At 36.6% G+C, this 21,497-nt stretch overlaps 1 protein-coding gene across 2 annotated transcripts in view; it reads left to right on the forward strand.

Moving 5' to 3' along the window:
• Nucleotides 1-7,054: 7,054 nt before the first annotated feature.
• Nucleotides 7,055-21,497, forward strand: part of CNGB3 (cyclic nucleotide gated channel subunit beta 3) — a 142,260-nt gene continuing 127,817 nt past the window's right edge. For both annotated transcript variants that reach the window (XM_087420587.1, XM_004441130.3), the window contains exons 1-2: nt 7,055-7,165; nt 10,661-10,742. In XM_087420587.1, coding sequence (XP_087276713.1) covers nt 7,055-7,165; nt 10,661-10,742 — 193 coding nt within the window. The remainder of the gene's footprint in view (nt 7,166-10,660; nt 10,743-21,497) is intronic.

Consider the following 21,497-nt stretch of genomic DNA (forward strand, 5'->3'; position numbering starts at 1 on the left):
TACATTCATCCCTCAGACCTAAGAGACCAATAAAGTTTTCACCATGGCAAATTTGAGTGCTGGAAAGTAATGACATCCTCATGTTGGGCCAAGGATTAATATGTTTGCTTTGTATGCATCAGCTTTTATTATTGAGATAATCAACAGCTATTATTCATAAACCAACAACCACTTTTACTAGCAGTTGGATGTATTTTTTCATAGAACTAACAACTTCCTGGTATAGCTCAGAAATTCCTAAAACCTTAGGTTTAGATCCTTGATAAATTTAGAATATAGAAAACAAAAAATCTAGTTTAAAGCAGCTTAGCTAGGAAGATAATTGTATATAGACAATCTTCTTTACGAATTGCACTATTAATCTCCTTACATAACAGTAGATCACGATGTTCAATTAACTGAAGTGCTTTCAGTTAGCCCACTAGATGATAAAAAATAAATAAATAAACAATCATAGTCCATAATTGGAACCAAATATTGAAGCAGGCTAATCAACTTTGTAAAAGAATGAGGAAACTTCATATAGTTACCCCATCTATATTCACATAGCAAATCCATCACGGCCCGATTACTGTTTATAAAATACTAACATAAGGATTTTCTTCAAAACATTTATTCTATTAGTCACAGTCTAAACCAATATAGTGTTCATTAGTCACAGATGCCACTAGTTATTAACAATTTCCTGAAGGCATTTTTACCCTTAATATCTGTTACATTCACTGCTCATGCATTTTAATTATAAATTAAAAGCAATGCAAATATTATAATCAGAGAAACAGAGAGCATTTCTACTTACTGAGATACTATATTTAAAATCACTTTAGTCTCAGGAATTCTTCCCATCAGCTGAGTTGCTTTACATCTAGTCGCATTACACCTGCAGGTGACTAAAAAAAACTAAATCCTCTAAATTTGTCACATAAAATTACTCCTGCAAATATTTCTAAATAGTGTTATACATATTTTATGACAGAAAATTTCCTCTAAGTTGCTATAAATCCACTTTGTAAGATCATTAAATATTCAATGTCATCAACTCAAGAAAAATAAATATATTTGGAAGTTTTCTTTGAGTATTTATTTTTTTGAACGTAGTGTTTTGCTAACCCTATAAAAACAGAAAGAATCTAAAATCTGTGTCTTTTCTTCCTTATGAAAATGATATGGACTATGACTTATATTTAAGTAAAGAAAACTATGTACATGCTCCATACTAATTGTTAATATTCAACAGTAGTTTAACAAGTCTTTGTTATGTGTCTACTAGGGGCACTGAGCTGGCCACATTCACTGGCACTTACTGTAACACCTTAATTAACCCGATGCTGTTTCTGTGTCTGGAATGTCCTACCTTTCCACATCCGTCTGGTGAATCCCTCTTCCTTCAGACCTTATCATGAGCATAACATCTCTGTGGAACTTTACTCCCCATTTTACTGTCCACTCACATTGGCACAGACTCGTTCTTCTGCTCTTTGATCATACAGCACTGCTCGCAGGCTTCCTTTACAGAACTTGAATTGTGGTTGTTTATACATCTCTCTCTCTCTCTCAAGAATGTATGTCCGGGGCAGACACCACGTGTTGGTCATCTCTGTATACCCCACAGCAGCTAGTAAAGACCTGAAACACAGTGAGAACTCAAATGTTCACTGCTCAATAAAATTATATGCTTTAGTCTGCAGAGTATTTTAACTTTTAGTGCTCTCCAAAAACACAATTTGTTTTATTCAATTAATTGACAAATATTTGTTGGACACAATATATACGAGATACTTGGCTTTTTATCTGTTTATTATCTTCTCCAAAAAATAGAACTCTCCCGCAACCCTGAGGAAAAAAAAAACAAACAAACTTCTGGTTGTTTCCATTCAAGTTATTGCTTGAGGTTATCTACTGTAAACCAGTTATTCCTTTTATGACTCAGTGGTTACTCTTCTCTTATTGAAATAATATTCAGACTATTTTAATTTAATTCAGAGGTGTCTCAGAGAATTATTGAAATATTGCTTTCTTTAATAAACATAGGGGAAAACATAACCTTCATTGGTTTTGTAGTTTGTTTCCAACGGTCTGCCATAAAGAAAGAACACTCCAACCCATGCCCCCTCCCAAAAGCAGAGAAGACTGTCATTTGAGAACTACTAGAAAGTCCTCCCCATCCAAAATCACCCCCTAACAGGAATGTCTGAAATCCCGCCACTCAAATTTCCCTCAAAGACAGTCAGCATTTCTCAAACATGATTCCTATTAAGTAGAAACTTTGTTATGGGTCCTCCAGCATTGATCTGAATAATTTTGTAGGAATGATATGTAAATATGTTCAAACCTGAAACTAAATATAAATTTCATTTGCTTATATCTTTTATATAACTATAAAGCTAAAACCTGTTTGTAAACTTAACATAAAACATAAAAATCAAAAAGATTAAAGCAAAATCATTGATGTGATGGATAACACTCTGCTGAAACTAAATTACTAGTCACAACAAGAATATGCTACTATTTGCTAATGATGATTCTTTTCATTTTAGTATGGTTTTGTTACCATCTGTGTGTGTGTGTAATAACACATTAGAATATGCAGAACAATACAAAATCACAGAATTTAGAGTTAGAGTTATACAAAAAATATTGCTGTGTGCCATTTATAAACCATATTCATCAAATCTGACCTACCATTCCTTATGAAATACACCATTATTTTATGCATACTTCTCTTAGCCCACCCCACTCCCAGCCTAAGACAAAGTCTTGCATACAATGAATACTGATAAAAAAGCAATGAGCCCATGAAAAAAAAATCTCTGCTCCTTCAGAGAGGTTTTTTCCACTTCTTACATTATGCCTTTGCCACAAAGAACCTCTTTATTCTTGATTCAGAGCTAAGAGATGGTCTAAATCATCATCCTGTCATCATTCATTCAACAAACATTCATGGAGTACCTAAAATATGCCCAGCACTGAGCCAGACACTACTCCCCTCCCCTTCTTCAGCCAGCCATGCCACATAAATCCATAAATTTCAGGTTTATTTCCAATAAGCAGTGTAGACAGACCAGTAATACCCTACTAAATACACTTCACATATAAGGACTACCTGGCATCTTTCCTCTAGTAAATACTATAAGCAGGTTTACAAGGGGGTCTGATGAGGCCATTTAGTCCTCTGAGGGTCGCAGAAAGGCAGAGAATTAGTCACAAGCCTGCTGTAAACCTTTCCTTCCCATGACTTGGCTTTGATGTTTATATCCTAAGTTCAAAAACATAATCAACTATAGGATTAGAGGATTATCTGAGAAGTTCCTGAAATGACCCCTGACATCTTTGATAATTAATTCAGAATTAATTCTGAAGCAATAATGTAATGAAAAAGAAAACTGCCTTTTAAAACAAACACCCATTTTTTGAACAAAAATAAGTAACTTTGTATTTCCAGGACATACAAGTCAAATCATATATTCAATCAAGTTATTTATTACATAATGATAAAATGATTGAATCTAAAATTGAAACTTCTAATTTCTTTTAAAAATCAGAATGGGACTTGTGATTTTGGTAATATGGAAAACCAAATTAAAATTCTTTCTTGACAAGTACTTAAAATTTTTTGCTCTATGAACTGTAACAAATATGCTTTAAACTACATAGCTAGAATCTCAAGGAAATGCCCAGAATGCAGAGTTACTAAGGGAAGAGTACTTGATGAGATCCTGGGGCTGCCCTAGGTTTTGAGGATGTGGAGGCTGGTCTCGGTTCTCAGGTCTTGGTTTTAACTGGAGAGTGCACAAGAGATGTCGTCCCATTAAAAACAAAAATAAAACAGGACCCCCTAAAAAAACTGTCTCCTTTAAAAAAAAAATCCATCCAACAGCACAGAACAAGGAAGTTTGTCTGGGCTCTGAGTAGGATAAAAGTTCTCCTTAGCCATTCTTAATCTTGAGTCTATGCCTCACACAGGTTTGGGGTCCAAATTTTCACACACACAAAGAAATAGAATAAGCAGATATTTTTAGCAATGTAGAAATAATCACCAGAAGTGACTCTAGTTAACAACACTGTATTGTATACTTGAAAGTTGCCATGAGAGTAGAACTTAAATGTTCTCACCATAACAGCAACAACAAAATGGCAATTCTGTGAGGTGAACGATGTGTTAAGTAACCTTATTGTGGTAAACATTTCTCCATATACATACATGTATCAAATGATCACATTGTACACCTTAAACATGCACAATGTTATATGTCAATTATATCTCAATAAAGCTGGAAAAAATTTGGTTTTTTAAAGTTAATTTTAATTTTTAAAATAAGGCAAGGTAAGGAATAAGATTCTACCAACAAATCAGGCTAAACATTGACAATTTCCTGTCAAAATGTGCAAGCATTTTTAATGCCCCAATTGCAATCATGGATTTTAAAAAAAGAAAACCAGTTACATTCTTATATTTATATAAAGTGCTTATATTATCCAGAAAAACAGGTAAAATTTGATTAACTCATCTATATTTTTCCAGTATTTTAATGTTTCAGTTGCCTTTGGAACTCCATGTAGTAAGCAAGACCTCACTTTAAAAGCACTCTCAAATCATGGAGAGTTTTCTATTACATACATTACTTTAATTTTAGTTTAGAAGAGTAGAACGAATTCCTACAATTGACATACTCATTTTATCTTTTTTTAAAAAGTCCAATATTTTTAAAAAGCTACATATTAAAGATGATACCATGACTTGATAATTTGTATTGTAGAAGGACATTGAATCCTGACTGTCTAACTGGGTCTTTGAAATGTTTTGGAAGAAGAATCTATGGAAGACTAGAATAAGTAGTCTAGATATATTTGTATGTTTAGACCTAGTCTAACAAGAGATGGTTTATGAGAAATAACTTAGTTTATGATGGAAAGTAGCCATTTCAATGCTCTTACTGCTATTGTTTGATGGCATATAGAGCTAAGGTATGCAGACAACCAGGAGTTAGCTCAGTTCCTAGCCCCTCCATATGTGATGACTGTCTGTATGTTAATAATCCAAATCCCTCACATTGGGGTCTCCTTGCATCCAGTAGATATGTCACTGCCAGGATGGAAATGGGAGTTCCATGGCTCTCCTCAGGACTACAATCCCACCTTCCTCTTTGACCTTGGGCTTCCAAAAGGAAAAGATGAACTTTTCACTGGAATTTCATAGATTTCTGATATAGACTTGGACGTTTTACAAGTTTTTAAGTTTTGTGATTTTGCTTAACAGTAAAATTGTGAAAGAAATATTAGAATATTCTACATATTTGGTTAAAATGGTACAGATGCAATGAAAGGATCCTGCGTTAGATGACAAGGTGATACCAGGAGAAGTGACACAGCAAAGGGTTCTGATGGTAGAACCTTTCCATCTGTTTGGGAAGAAGACACAGAGGGAGGAAAATATTAGCAAATGAAGCAGCAGATTGTGGGGCCAAGTATTGAAGAAATGTATAAATTTAGATGCTGCAAGTGTAATGTATTTAATTAGTTCTGAACTAAAACAGAGATATAAGTAAGGACTAAAGTTGTCAGATCTCTTCAAGAGCTTTCAGTTGAATTCTACTCTGCAGAGGCATGAGTTTCTATTCTATATAAAGGCACTGGGGGACAAAATAAGTAATGCATGGTGTCCTCCTTCAAGGGGTTTAGCCTTATGGGTTAAATGGTGAATCAGAGAAAAACATCCATGCTGGAGAAAGATACATTTTTTTTTTACAATTTATGAAATTAATAATCCAATGGAATTATCCAAGCTTATAAAACTAGGAATCATATATTTGCCTTTCATGATATTTGAGTGATTTGTAAGAAAATAATAAACTTTTAAGAAGTTTTGGAACAAATTTCTTCTTAGCTATAAAATGCACTTCCTCCAAAGTGGTATTCAACAAACATACCGTCTCTCTGTTATGGGCTGACTTGTATCCTCTCAAAAATTCATGTGGGAGTCCTACTACCCTGTATCTTGGAATATGACCGTACTTGGAGATAGGGTCTTTAAAGAGGTAATTAAGTTAAAACGAGGTTATTAAGGTGGGCCTTAATCCAATATGATTGGTGTCCTTATACAAAGAGAGAATTTGGACACAAACTGAACAGAGGGAAGAGAATGTGAGGACACAGGGAGAAAACAGCCATCTACAAGCCAAGGAGAGAGACCTGGAGCAGTTCCTTCCCTCATGGCCCTCAGAAGAAACAAACCCTGCTGACACCTTGATCTCAGACGTCTAGCCTCCAGAGCTGTGAGAAAACAAATTTCTGTTGCTTAAGTCACCCAGTCTGCAGTACTTTGTTATGACAGTCCAAGCAAACTAATATACTCTCTCTGCTTAATTGTAATGTAATCATCATTATGAATCTGAGATAGACATTTAGGCTATTGGGAATGGGAAGCAATATATCTCATTTTTTATTATATTTCCTAAGAATTCCATTAGTCTAGTCAAATAATAAAATACTAACGGCTCATAAAACAAAAAAGAAAGAAAGAACCACCAGAAGACCATAAAAGGAAAAATTAGTTACCTCATGGTGCAGGACTAGAGATACGGACTTTAGGGGAGTGAACTATTACTTTACATTACCAGCCCCTAGACACATTTTATTTTTTAATGATTTGTATGTATTACTTTGATTAAAATTAGATAGAAAGAGATAGGTAGGTGGGTAATTAGAAAGAAAGAAAAATAAACCAAGGAGCAAGGTGATGACATTTAAACAATTTAAATCAACAATGAAGTTTTGTTTAATTCTCCACTTACAAATTATTCAACGGGGAATTTTGACTCTGTAAAGTTCATAAACAGAATTCAAATCACCCAAGCAGAAGTAATTTGCTGCTTTTAAGCCAAAGCCCTGACTAGCTAGAGAGTTGCCTCTAGGAATTAACCAGAACAAAATCCTGATTAAACGATTAATTGGCTTGTCTACTAATGAAAAGAAAAACAAAGTACATTTCTCTACCTCGAGACACATAAAAACAGAAGTTTTAAGAACCACCAGAGAAGAACAACCAACAGAGAAGATGTTTAAATTGCCAGCAATAAGATTCAACAAGGTGAAGCCTAGAGAAGGAGATGATGAGAATAAACAAGGTCCTGATTGGAGCAGTCAGTCTCAGCCATCCACGGGACAGGTATGCTCCTTACATTCCTAAATCAGTCTTGACGCTCATCGTTCCTTGTCTGGTGATGGATTTTAATAAACAGTGCGGTAGATAAGATTGCGTCACAGTTTTGCCTGCTACCATCTGGGTCACGTACTGTTTGTCTTTGGGGTTTATCCTCATTATTTTATATATACTGCATATATTTGCTTTAAAACAGAATAAGAAATGTTTAGAAGACTATGTTAGGATTTGCAAAAGCAATGAAGACTTCTCATTGCTGATTTTCACTTTTACCATCATCCAAAATGAAAGCATCTTTCTAATATTAAATTGGCTGTATGATTTAGTTTCAACAAAGAGAGTCAAACATCCTGGTCTTAGTAAACTACATTTTAACATAATTTCTCTAGACCAGGAGTTCTCAGTAGGGAGCAGTTTTGCTACTAAGAATGACTGGCAATGTCTGGAGATATTTTTGGTTCTCATAGCTTAGGAGTAGAGATGTTATTGGCATCTAAAGAGTAAAGGCTGGAGATGCTGGTAAACATCCCAGAATGTACAGGACAGCCCTCCACAACACAGAATTGTCCAGCTCAAAATTTCAGTACTGCCAAAGTGGAGGAACTCTGCTCTAGACAAATCTTTTTGTAAGTTCTAAGTCTATTCATCTGTAAAATAAAGACAATTCATGCTTTGTAGCCTTATTATACAAATTGGAGACAGTATATATAAAGTACATAGTAGGCACTTCCTAAGTGGCAAATATTATTACTATTATTATTGTTGTTATTATGAAGAATTTGTGTTTTTATGACAGATTTAAGTCCAAAGTAATAATTATATGATCAATATTCACTTAGAATTATCCATAGAACAATTTTCATGAGTTACTCACTAGATTTACCTACAAGAGCTACATAAGGTTGTTAGAGCAATAATTATTTTCCCATCTAAAAGAATTGGATGAAAGATGTCAAGTACAAGGAGTGTACCTCAGGGACTAGAACAGCATGGTCTAATGATTCAGGTGTAAATGAGCCTAGAGCATCGAAAACACCGAGATTATTTAACATTGGCCTTGGAAAATTGGCCTTCCTTTTCTGATTAACGTTGACTGTTTTTGCAACGGAGAAGAGATGTGGAGAATGTGCTTCATGAGAGTGCCTTTGACTTCTTTCTAATTCTTATGTCAAAATAAATAATCCCACACTTTAAACGTCATTTATATGTTTAAAAACTCAGAGAATATCACAAATGCTGAGCTGGTTGCTTCCCTTCAGCCAGCCTTGCTGTTTTTCTCTCTGGGAAAGTCACTACAGTGATGTTTAACCCTTGCTATCACGATTATTTTCCCACGGAGCACATAAAAATAGCTAATATATCATTCTCTTGGAGAACAGAATAGCTAACAGCAGTTACTATGTGCCAAGCAAGGTGCTGTCTGCTTTCCAAGCACTGTTGTATTGAATCCTCACAATAACCATGGTCCTGTTATAATTCGCTACTTGCACACGACTAACAAATTGCAACACCTGGGTTAGAACCCTGTTCTACCTGACTTCTTTTTTTTCACCTGAGAGCTAAATTGCTAGGCTATCCTGCTTCAGAACAGGAGTATTAGTTGAATCAACTTTTCCAAACACTCCACCCACAGGATAAAAGGATACTAGAGAGAAGGCAAAAAGCAGAAACTCCTTAAAGAGTTGTCTTTCCTTCTGGAACAGTAATACTGGAGTAATACTAGAGAAGAACCAGACACACATAGAGCAACTCTTGGGTATATCCCCTGCCATTCCAATAATTTATGGATAATTTTTGGATGCCATAATTTATGGATGTTAATCATGAAGTCTACTGGCATCATAATGTATCTTAAAAGTCATATTTGGGGAATTATTTGCATATATTCTTTCCAATAACATGTGGGTATAAGAAAAATAGTTTTTCTCCAGTTTCAAATATGCCAAATATTAAAAATGACAGAAAGTTAAAACTATATCTTCCTCCACAGAATATAACCTTTTAAAACGTTTAAACAAAATGTGTTCTGTTAAAAATTCCTTATATTTTGAAAAACAAATAGATGATTTGAGTCCTTTAAGACAATTTCTAGGAATGAATAAATCAATTTACATCATATTTTTTTAAATGTCATTTAAATAGTTAATTCCCAAACCAAAATATCAGAGGTAATTCAGATTTGTCAATAACCAATAAATCAAGAACTGTAAACTCAGACTAAACAGAACACTCTCTTGTGCTCCAGAATAAGATGCTACTCACATAAATCTACATTTGTAGACACTTAAAGACTGTGATGGAAATGTTTATGAATAACATCATAACATGATGTAAATTATTTGATTGAAATCAAAAGGCATTATTGTTACTTCATAATATATCCAGGGATCCATACATTTCTAGCCACTTAATCAATTTCCTATTCAATAACATAAGAATAAGCTTAACACATACGGTTACTGCAAGGCTTAAATTAAGTCATCTGATTAATTTACTTTCCAGTTTAACATGTTTCTGACATAGAGTGTCTATAAATAATGTCAAACTCCATATCAAGGCTTACAAGACTCTCAAGGTCCTCATCCCTGCCTACTTCACTAGTCTTCTCACACTCTTTCCCATCCAACCACCTCTACTGTAGTTCCCTTCACCTGTATACAATCACACCTTGGGCTTTTGCTAAATATGCGCCCTCTGCCTGGAATATTTTCCATGACTTGTCCATTTGGAAAACAAAAATCTCATCTTGATTTATAAAATCAAGGGTCACTTCCTTTTTAATAGTCTCCTTCCCTTCCCTCTACTGCAGTAGAATTGACCACTCCATCTTTATGCCCCACCTCCACCCTCTACAAACATTGTCTCATCACCTATGACATTTTGTTGCAGTTACTTTTTCATGTGTTTTTTCCCCCAACTAGACTGTGAGCAGGTTGGGACCCAATCCTTCTATGTTCTAACTTTATATCTTGTTGTACCCTGTCTCCATGGGAATGTTCCCAGGCATACTCTGGCCGTGTCCTATGAGACGTACCTCCAGTTCAAAGGAAAGCTTAGATGTTCAGACAAATGACAAGGTAGAAGCAAATGAAATCATGGAGAGAAGAAACAGGAGAGCTACGAGTAAAGGCACTAAACTGCTTTCTTCTCTCCATCATTTTAAGTTCTACCGCTAAAGACCTAGACCGGGACCAACACCAGGGCTGTGGGAAGTGAGGATCAAAATTGGGAGGAACTTGTGCCAGGGAGATGCAGCAACCACACTGACAAAAACAGAGTGCCTGTGACCAACAAGCTGTGCAGGTGGAGGCTGATTATTCAGTAGTAGAGCCAAGAATATTCATTTAAGCGCAAGAATTATCATTTTTAGTATATCATAAACAAATGATCAACCTTAATGATTGGCTTGATAATTGAATGAAAAACTCTATGTTATATTTTACATTCAACTTCATTTTTATGTAAATTCATCATGTTCAATCTCTATTTTGTTTCTCACAGGGAGGAAATGAAAGTGACAGGAAAGCTCTAAAAACCAAGATGCCTCCAGTCACATCTGAAGAGTCAGACACCAAAATACAAGGTCAGAATCCAAACCTGTAAAAAAACTAAATGTAAAATGTATATTTCTTTGAAATATGTTGTCTGATAAAACACTTGTCCTTGATCAGGTAAATTATCTAGGGTCACACTTGAGACTCTTTGAAGACGTGAATGTTTACAAAAATGTTATTTCTTCATTCAATAGATGCTTGTGTGTGTGTGTGTGTGTGTGTGTGTGTGAGTGAGGAAGACCAGCCCTGAGCTAACATTCAATGCCAATCCTCTTCTTTTTGCTGAGGAAGATTGGCCCTTGGCTAACATCCGTGCTATCTTCCTCTACTTTATATGGGACACCGCCACAGCATGGCTTGACAAGGGGTGCGTCAGTGCATGCCCCGGATCCGAACCTGTGAGCCCCAGGCCACCACAGTGGAGCGCGCGCACTTAACTGCTGCGCCACCAGGCTGGCCCCACAATGGATACTTTTTTATCACCTACCGTGTGCCAGGCACTGGTCAACGGGCTGGAAACACAGTGGTGAACAATGCGGGCCAGGTCTATGTTGACATAAGCACACAGTGAGCAGTATAATTTCAGATAAGGGTCATAAAAACAATAAAATTCATGTGGATTGTACGTGTTCAGAGGGTCAGGGCTCCTGTCTTTGCTCTTTTCCATTTAAACTCTCTCCATTAGGAATCTCATCTACTCCTAAGGCTGCCACACTCATTCTATGTTGATGGTTCCAAATCCATGCGAGACCAGTTCCTTCTTTAAGACCCTGTCCAATATTATCCAAGTAACCACTGGACACATACAGCTGTACGTTCTGCTGCTGTCTCAAAGAAAGCATGTCTGAAACTGAATTCCTTATCTTCCCCTTCAAACAAGCTCCCTCTCCTGATTTTTATTTTGTTTTTATTCCTGGTCCTATCATTCTTTCCATCTCCCAAGCTCAAAATTTCATTCATGTTTTATTCCTCTATCTAGGCTGTCCTGTAAAGAAAACTAATCACCAAATCTCCTTTCATAATGGCCCTCAAACCCACGTCATTCCTTTCCAGTCCCACCAGTACTAACCCACAGGCCCTTATTAGTAACTCATGCCTACACTGCTAGGCTCTCTAAGTGGTCTCTTCCAGTGAAGACTGTTTCACCCAATCTCTCCCCTTTTCATCCAACCCAAATACTATTAGAATACTTTCCATTAACTACCACTTTGATCTCATATCTCTGCTCAAGAACCTTAAATGCCTACATATTGCCTGCAAGACAAAGATCTGAATTACTTCACCTGAGTTTGAAGGACCTAACGCAATCTATTCCCAGGCCCCCTTTCTAGGCTTTCTCTCCTACTGCTTCCCAGTATGAACACTACATCGTAATCAAGAAAAGACAAAAATGGTAGAGGATTCACTAGAATAGAATATGCTATTGTAAAATAATGAAAACATAAAGTTATTGTTATAAAACTAGAGTAAATGTCTTCGATTTTCATCTATTAGACAAAATCTATGTATGATGATTTTTAATGGCTTTCTATTTTACTAGAACAAATTTTTGAACTGAGGCACAATTGAGTTTTTACTAGCTAAAATTTCTCTGTAAGGAGGAAAAATAAGAAATACATGAAAATTACAAGCAAAATTGTAAATAAAGAAGCAAATCAAAAGAAAGATTGTAAGTAAACAAATTCCTGGCAAGGAATATCCCCACAATCAAAAGCTGAAGAAATGGCCCCATTCTCATTATACTTGATTGCTCCTATTAAGAGAAAAGCAAAGGACCTATGTGAAAAAAATAACTGAATTTAACAGAAAAATGCAGAACAAACTTGAATAACTGGAGGAAAATAAAATGTTCCTGGGTGGAAGGATAACATACAAAGATATCAGTTTTTCCTAAATTAATTTATATTTCTATTTTTTACGATCTCCCCTCTACCTACTTTCACGAATATAATTAAAGAAACAAAAAACAAGGAGAAGAAAATTCGCTTTAGCTTTCTTGGGTTTATTTATTTATTTACCTATTTTGAAGAACAGCTCTGGGTCTTTATTACTCAGATTGGAATGTAAAGAATACACTTGTTCCTGTGGAGACTAGCTGTTTTCAACACTTTCTTCTGCATTTTCATTTCACCAAAGATAGTAAAACAGTGTCTCCCAAATAGTCAACATTTACGTACCCGAGGAGAAAGAAAAAAAAAAGGTAAGTGTTCTGCAATGAGTTTTTCAACATGAATACAGTTTAATATTACCTCCTAACTGACGACCAAAGCTTGGCTGTTCAGTTATTAGATTATCTGATTTAAAGTATTTAGTATGATGTGTCACTGAAAGAGGACAATATTTAATCATCATAAGGCTCCATTGCTGATAAAAGTTCACATATAAGACTTCCACAAATTGTAAGACTCCTACACCAAGAGAGTGTAATAAGAAATGTGTTCTTGACGTTTTTTATCAACAATTGAAGACCATTATTCAATCTTCAAACTTTTTCAAAAGGAGAGTCCTTCTGTACATCATATAAGAATTTTCATTGCATACAATGAAATGTGGTTAGCAAATGGAGGTATTGAGGAAGAGAGAAACTCTCTACAGTAGAAGTGTAGGAAGATCTACACAAGCCAAGGGAAGCCAAAAAACCCCACAGAATTATGAAGATAATTCAAACTACAATTCTGTTTTACTGTGACTTATTTTATAACTATGATGGTTTCAAATCTACAGTTCTTCTCACATAAAAATACAACCTTAATGGCATGAAACTAAGGACCACGCCTTTGGGATGACAAGTTTATTCTAATCTTTGTTATACTTTTTTCCAAAGTGTATTTGTAAGCTTAATTTTTCATAGCTGGTTAAAAAAAAATAAACTTTCCTGGAAGCTTCATTTAAGAAAAGAGCTATTTTGGGGCCGGCCCAGTAGTGTAGCAGTTAAGTGCGAGCGTTCCGCTGCGGCAGCCCGGGGTTCGCAGGTTTGGATCCCAGGCAAGCACCAATGCACCGCTTGTCAAGCCGTGCTGTGGTGGCGTCCCATGTAGAGCGAAGGAAGATGGGCGTGGATGTTAGCCCAGGGCCAGTCTTCCTCAGCAAAAAGAGGAGGATTGGTGAAGATGTTAGCTCAGGGCTGATCTTCCTCACAAAAAAAAAAAAGGAAAGAAAGAGCTATTTGAGTGGCAAGGAAAAAAATACTTCAATTTGAATCTGCAGACTTAGCAGGTTTTCAAAGACTTTAACAGGAATAACATATTTTTAAGATATTTTGTTTTAAAAAAGCAAAATTATTAGTGTTTAAAGATAGCCTCTTATATGTGCTTGGTATTTTTGGGTTCTTTGCTTCAGAACATGCAGGTGCAGTGTCACAATATCCGCGGATGTTGATTTCTGATTATAGAACTCTTATCTTCTGCAGAGCATGGCTTAATTTATATCTGCCATGGAAATAAAAAATGCAAGACATTTTGGATTCAAATAAAGATAACTTACTAAAGTCCTCTTTTGATTACAATCAGCTTTCTTAGGCTTCTGCTTCACTTATATTACATTAAATGCTTCTTTAAGCAAAGGTTTTGGTACCAGTAGAGGATATGTAAGTGACTTACCTAGTGTTTTATGATGCTGTAAGGTGACTCTATTTGTGTGGAAATGGATCAAAGTTAAGTGCCCACAGCTAGTGTGGTGTGGTAGGCTGAATAATGGCCCCTCAAATTGGTCCACACCCTAATCCCCAAAACCTATGAATTTATTACCTTACATGGAAAAAAACTTGCTCGTGTTATTAAGTTAAGGATTTTGAGAATAGAAGATTATTTTGGATTATCCAGGGGGCCTCAATGTATCAAAGGGTCCTTAAAAGAGGAAGACAAGAGGGTCAAAGACAGAAGAAGGAGATGGGACAGTGGAAGCAAAGGTTGAACTGATTCACTCTGAAGATGGAGGAAGGGACCATGAACCAAGGCATGCAGGCAGCCTCTACAAGCTGAAAAAGACAAGGAAACAGATTATTTCCTGGGGCCTCCACAAGGAATGCAGCCCTTCACACCTATCTCATACTGATTAAATTAATTAATATATGTAAAGCATTTAGCATTGAGGTTTGTAAATTCCAATGTTGACAGAAGTCAGATAGCATAATGAGGGCCATGCGTGCCCTGTCTAAAGAGGCCAGGGGCCACTCAGCTCCAGCCAACCACTGCCATGTGGGGATGAGGGTCAAGTGCTACCAGATGTTCCACCTTCAGTCTAGAGAGACTGCAGATACAAGTTTTAATTTGAAATCTCCAATTTTTAAATGTTAATTTTTTTTATATTTTTTTATTGTGATAACATTGGTTTATAACATTGTATAAATTTCAGGTGTACCTCATTATACTTCTATTTCTGCATGGATTACACCATGTTCACCACCCAAAGACTAATTACGATCCATCACCACACACGTGTGCCTAATCATCCCTTTCGCCCTCCTCCCTCCCCCCTTCCCCTTGGTAACCACCAAGCCAATCTTTGTCTCATGTGTTTGCTTGTTGCTGTTTTTATGATATTTTTAATGTTTAAATATTTCCTTTTTGAATCAATGAAAGAAAAACTGAATTCTTGTCAAATTGAGCCCAAACTACCATTTTGTGATATCTAACCAACCATGTGGTAGGTACTCAAAGTTGGTCATACCTCTGCCCTAGACAAGATCCGAATCCGACCACGTTTTTAGTTAACTTCTTACTCGTCCCTTCCTCCTCACTCATGGTCTCCCTCCTAGACTTTGCACTGAAAACAGGCGACAAGGGCCATATCCTCCCAAGGCCTCCTGTGCCAAATAGCTTTCCACAGCCAAGACCTCTCGGCTCTAGGTCCAGCACAGCCCCAAGTCTGCAGGGGCCTCCCAGGCCTTGCCAGGCCCTCATCATCTGTCCAAACTGACCTAGCCTGGTCCTAGCCAATTCTTAGTTTGGACAGAAATCCATAAAGCTAAAAAATGCTTTAGAGCTAAAACTGCTCTAAAAAATAAAGCTTGTTAATTGTTTTAAAAATAGGCGGAAAAAAGGGGGTTAAATCCTAGCTTGTTTAAACAGGCAACCGCTCTTCAGTCCTTGGCAGTAACAATTAATTTATACAATTTAATTTGTCCTGTATGGATTGGAAAATAGCCAGACTGTCTTCTGAAATTTAATTTACAAGAATCAATAAAAGCTTCCCTACATGAGATCCACCAATTTGATTGGCATGCAGGGGAGGAACAACTAGGGCTAATTTTAGTCATATGGTCCACTCCCTATAACTGTCAGTCCTGTTCATCAGCCAAAGGATAAGGTGGGAAAACAGAAACAACCAAACAAAAAATGAATGAGATTTTCTCCCAAAACGTATCAAGCATAATTCTCTGCTTCATCCAAAAAGAAATCGTCTTACATCGTAAAGAAAGTTATAGAACTTAATAAGAAATATTCTTTCAAAATGATGTCTGTGATGATCAACAAAAGAAGTGAGAAATGAATAAAATTGGCATGTAAAATTTCTGAAAACTTAGTGTAGAGAAAAGATAAAAGTATGATGTGCTTTACAGTTTGAAATGATGAAGAAAATTCCTAACCAGGCTGGTGTGGCAAGGGACAGAGACATAATCAGCGTACCTCCAGTGGCCAGGGCTCGTCGTAAGAAAACCTGTGGATAGCTGGAACTGAACAGCCAAGACCTCTCAGCTCCAGGTCAAGCACAGCCCCAAGTCTGCAGGGGCCTCTCAGGGGTCAGGGGACAGAGGCAGCCCTAGGAGCTAATTACTTTCTCTGCCTCTCCCTCACAGTCAACATGGCTTCATTTCTCATGATGCTGTGTTTCTCTCTGTTTCTACTGTTCCTCTGTTTCCCAGTCCAAATTCCAGAGAGAGCAGCCTGACTGTCTTAGATAACAAGGGCAGAAGCCCTTCCTGCCACCAACCAAGTCACCAGCCAGCTGTGGACAGGCCACCCTCTCCAGGTCAGGTGACAGTCAGTAACCATTCCCGCCTATAACACAGCAGAGAGCTGCCTCGCTGATGACGGGAGTGGGGAGAGCTGTACCAGCTAAAAGGAGAAGTTAGGCTTAGAAACCGTACTCTGTTTTAACTATCAAATAGAACACCAGACGCTGGCTGATAAAATTCCTCAGTTTCCAAGTGTTTTTTAAACTAAATCCTTAAGAGACTCTAACGAATGTGGATATGGTGGGATTTTTATTTTTTTATTTTTTTGGTTAAAATATCATATTTTTTTTGTAGTTTTCTTGATTTAAACACGTTTGCATAATTCAATTAAATCTAACTCTATGTTTTTAGGCTTCTTTCTGCTAAAGAATGTAGCTGATTTGTGTGAATTGCATTCCGCTCTCCTGAAATCGGGAACCCTGTTAAGTAGATAGAAGCTGCCATGTGCTTCACGTACGTCAATGCTGTACAGACCTGAAAGAGTCGATACATCTTTTTTTTTTTTGAAAAAGATAATTTACCCCGGTCTGGCTGGTGGTAAATTCGTGTTTATATTGCGTTTTTCTCGAGTGGAGTCTATCTAATCCTCACAGAAATCCCCATGACAAAAGCATTTCTCATTTTATGGATGAGGAAACTGTTATAGAAAAGCGAGTTATCCAGAGTCACCCAGAGAATCAGGAATGTAAGGATTAGAGCTCTCTATTCGGTACCCAGCACTGGTAACTCACCACATCCCTTAACCCTTGTCCATAAAATGTATTTTCTAGATGAATTAATCCCAATAAAAAATTCCCTGCAGCCGAGCAGGACACTGAGAGAGGAGAGGCTTCCTTGATCCCACACAGCACCAAAGCCACCTTAGATGGATCTCTATTCTTTTATGTTTGTGGATTTGTTCATTTCTTTACTTGTGATGAGGTATCTTAAAGTAAAAAAATCTGGCTAAATATAAAAAACCCTTTGGGACTTTATTACACATGAAGGACCTCTAATCTCTGACCCGATGGAAGGACCCCATCCCACCTCCCTTAGCACAGGCCCCAGCTTCCGCCGGTATACCTCCAGCAACGGGGCTCTCACTACCTCGCAAAGCCAGATGTCTCACTCTTGGACAAGTTTAATTGTTAGAATGTTGGAGGTTTTGTTTGTTTGTTTGTTCATTTTGTAAATCCCATTGATGCATCCTTCTTCTGCCTTCTGGAATATATGAAATAAGTCTATTTTCTTTGCTATGTAACAGCCCTTCAAAGAATTTGAAATAACTGCTAGGTCATTAGTTAGTCTTCAATACTGTAGCTCAAGAACCTAAGTTCACTAACCAGTCCTCATTGGGATAGTTTCCAGAACTCTCACCAGCTCTGATTCCTTCTCCTCTGGATTTTTTATAGATTGCATGAGCCCTTCTTAATATAAAGTACTCCATTTCTCTATTCTGTGATATTTTAGGGCCCTCTTTCACATTCCGTTTTATATGCAGTGCTATGATGTTTGTCAACTTCTTCCATGTCATTTGACAATCTATAAAGAAATAGTAAAATTTCAAGACTAATCAAAGTATTATAATTAAAACTATTATGAGAACATTACATATTCTAGCAACTGCAAAATTAACCACAAGCTGATTCAAAAATACCATCTTGGGTGCCAGAAAATAGTCATTAATCATACACTTCTTAAAACTGTGTTATTCATTGTTTTAACTCCAAACATTCATTCATTAAGATGAAATAATAGTATCATTTATGCATTTGATCAAAGTACTTGGACTCAGTCTTTATTAATTCATCTAATATCTAGTTACTCAGGTATGGTTGTTATCTAATGAAAGGAGATAGGAGGTTTGTTTTTGAGACAGAGCCCACACTGTATTTGGCGTTTTATGAGTTAGAGACTCAACCAAGTGATATCATTGCCTGCAGCAAACGTTCCAACCAATGAAAGCATTTTCAAGTCTTCTTCTTTTTACATCCAGCCAGAAAAAGCCAATTGAACCAATGCCTGTCTAATTCACAACCTTGTTCCCAAATTAGGCTCTTTCTTTGAATCCCTCCTTTTCAAGCACTTACTTAGTGCCACTGATCAAATGTGGAAAGTGAGTGGCTTCCTGCATCACCTGTCTCTTCCCTTGAAGAAGAGAGCAGACGTTTCACACCGGCGGTGCTCCACGACGCGCTGCCACAAGAGGACCACGCCATTTGGAAATGTGTCACAGAGGCCCAGGGTGCGATGCTGCCAGGCTGAAGAGAGAATCAGCAGGGTGCGTGAAGGGAAAACTCAGTGCTCATTCTTGCGCATACAGTAAAGGCAACCACATCAGAACACTTTGATTCCAGATTTTATTACCTGCCATGGGCACACATCCCAGGGCAGAATTGGACCGAGTGTACTGATATGATCTGGCACTTGCTATACAACGTGTGAAATGCCCAGTCGGCAGAAGGACTTACACTGTTCATTTGGGCAGCTAAAACAGAGGGAATCCTGCCATCCATGTGGGAAGCTGGGGAGAAGTACAATGTGCAGTCGACAAAGCTTCACTCAAATGCCAGAGCAAGATTGGCCCTGCATTTCAGATTTCTCTTTCATGTCGAGGATGATGCAAACAATCTGACCATCTGTTCCCACAAACAAATAGCATTCTGCGTGGAGAAAAAGACACCCAACTGACTATAGTTGACGGTGATCCTTTTGTTTTACGTCCTCATGGGTGTTTTTAAAGTTATTCTTCTGCTTTGAATCCAAGAATGGGCAATAACTGATTTCTCACCTTCATCAACAAGCTCTGATTAGGATTTATTTTGTAATTAAAGTGCTTATCCACAAAGCAAATTAGCCTGTAATTCATTTCTAAATAGCCTAGACTTGTCATAACAGAGGTGGTGTCATTTTAGAAGGGATTGGTAATGTCTTGAGAAGATCTGGTAAGGTGCGAGGATCTACTTAGTGTTCATTTAATCCAAATGTTATGATATTAAAAAATTCCTGGTTAGAATGGAAGAAAAGAACTATTGCAGAACAGTCGGTCCTGTAATTGGCACTAGCAGGAAAGTAGTACTGCAAATGTGATACATATGCTGTAGCTTGAGCAAGCAACAGAAGTGTAGGATGCAACTTACATTCACATGTCTTTATGAGAAATAGTCAATAAAAGCCTCTTGAGAAATACTCTGTTATACAGAATCTGCTTGTTTTATATTCAGGAGGGTTTTTTTCTGATTCTCTCACTCATGTTTCATGCTCTATTTCAATCCTAATTTTCTTTTTTGGGCAGGTGTTCCTGGAAAAATATATGTTTACAAAATGGTTCCTGGCTCTTTTTCAGTCCAGACTCCTTTGAGGGGCTCATGTTAACCCTGGATTCTCTCCGTGTGAAACATGCATGTACAACACACAGTCTCAAGGGCTTTAGCCCTTGAATGAACTGGACGTCCATGGCCAGAGGTTAAGAACACTGCTTTAAAATATCTTACAATAATTGCCCCAGTGTTTATGGATACAGGAAAAGGATTTGGCTGTCGCTTTCTTAGCAATACATGGCACAATGTCAGAGATCTGCAAAATGATTTTTTGGGGGGGTTGGATAAAGAGAAATGGGAAAGTACGGCTTGATCCAAACACATAGGGGAAATAGATCCTTCTCTCTTATTTCTATCAAAAACCTCTCAGTATAAAATGACGTATTGAAAGTGCTATTTTTTGCTCTGAAATCTGTTGGATACTGATAAACTCACTAGTGTACCACATGTGCTTGTATAAAAAGGACCTGTCCTACCACTCTCATAAGATTTCATACACATGGCAATATTTCACCAGAATATGGTCCTTACACACAGACTGTAAGGACATGATTACAGTGAAACTTCTTCATACCCCAAGTAAATTTGGGAATTTGAGGAGGGGGGTCATTTATACATAACAAAAACATGCTTATTACTGTGTTTCCTAACTTCTAGCCAAAATTACTGTAATTCCAAAATAAAGGTAGATAGGAGATGCATAATGGAGAAAACTGTCTTGGGAAATCCAGGGGTTTAAGCTTTCTTATTCATAAATTTTTTAAAGCTGTTAAGTAGTGACTCAATCTTATGATTCCTTTTATTCCTGAAACATATTCCTGCAAAGTTTAGTACATTGAAAGATTTTAGGTGGATCATAGAAATTTTCATATTAAAGAACTTGTATGGTGAAAACTTTGTAAAGTAAGTGATCATCCCTGATTTATTATTTTTGCAAATCCAGATTTTCAATACTGGCTTGGCTTAAGTTTTTTTAAATTATAATGTATTACAATAAAATAAGAGTTATGATTTGGGACTTGATTTCAATTTTCTAAGCACAGTACATCCAATTAAAAATAAATTAGAAACTATGGATAATGAATAACTACTAAATTGTGTTCATTGTATTTCTTTGCTTCTTCTATATTATCTTTTTATATTAAGTAATTTACTTTCATTAAAATCTTCTCTATAATCTAAATATTTACCTGTGACTTGTTTATTCTCTGGGTAAATTACAATAAACTATATTAGTTGGAAATTGTATTTTAGGCTTGAAGGGAAAAATTTAATTTGTGGACTGAAAATGAAGCTAGGACTTATGAATTTGCATTCCTTCTTCAGAAAAGATGTCATAGCTAACGATGATCAAACCACAAAGATTTTCATTAACAAATTAGAATGCAAAATTCTAAAATAATGTCAGTGACATCATTTCTGCCTATTTTATTTTTCTGAATTTTAGGATGCATCAATTTCAGCCATAAATTATGAATACTTTAGCAGAACCAAAAATGCCTTTTGAATGATGACTCCTTATTAATCTC

Source organism: Ceratotherium simum, chromosome 31 (genome assembly GCF_057802395.1).
Source record: "Ceratotherium simum simum isolate JZ-2026a chromosome 31, ASM5780239v1, whole genome shotgun sequence".
In the NCBI taxonomy this organism is placed as follows: domain Eukaryota; kingdom Metazoa; phylum Chordata; class Mammalia; order Perissodactyla; family Rhinocerotidae; genus Ceratotherium; species Ceratotherium simum.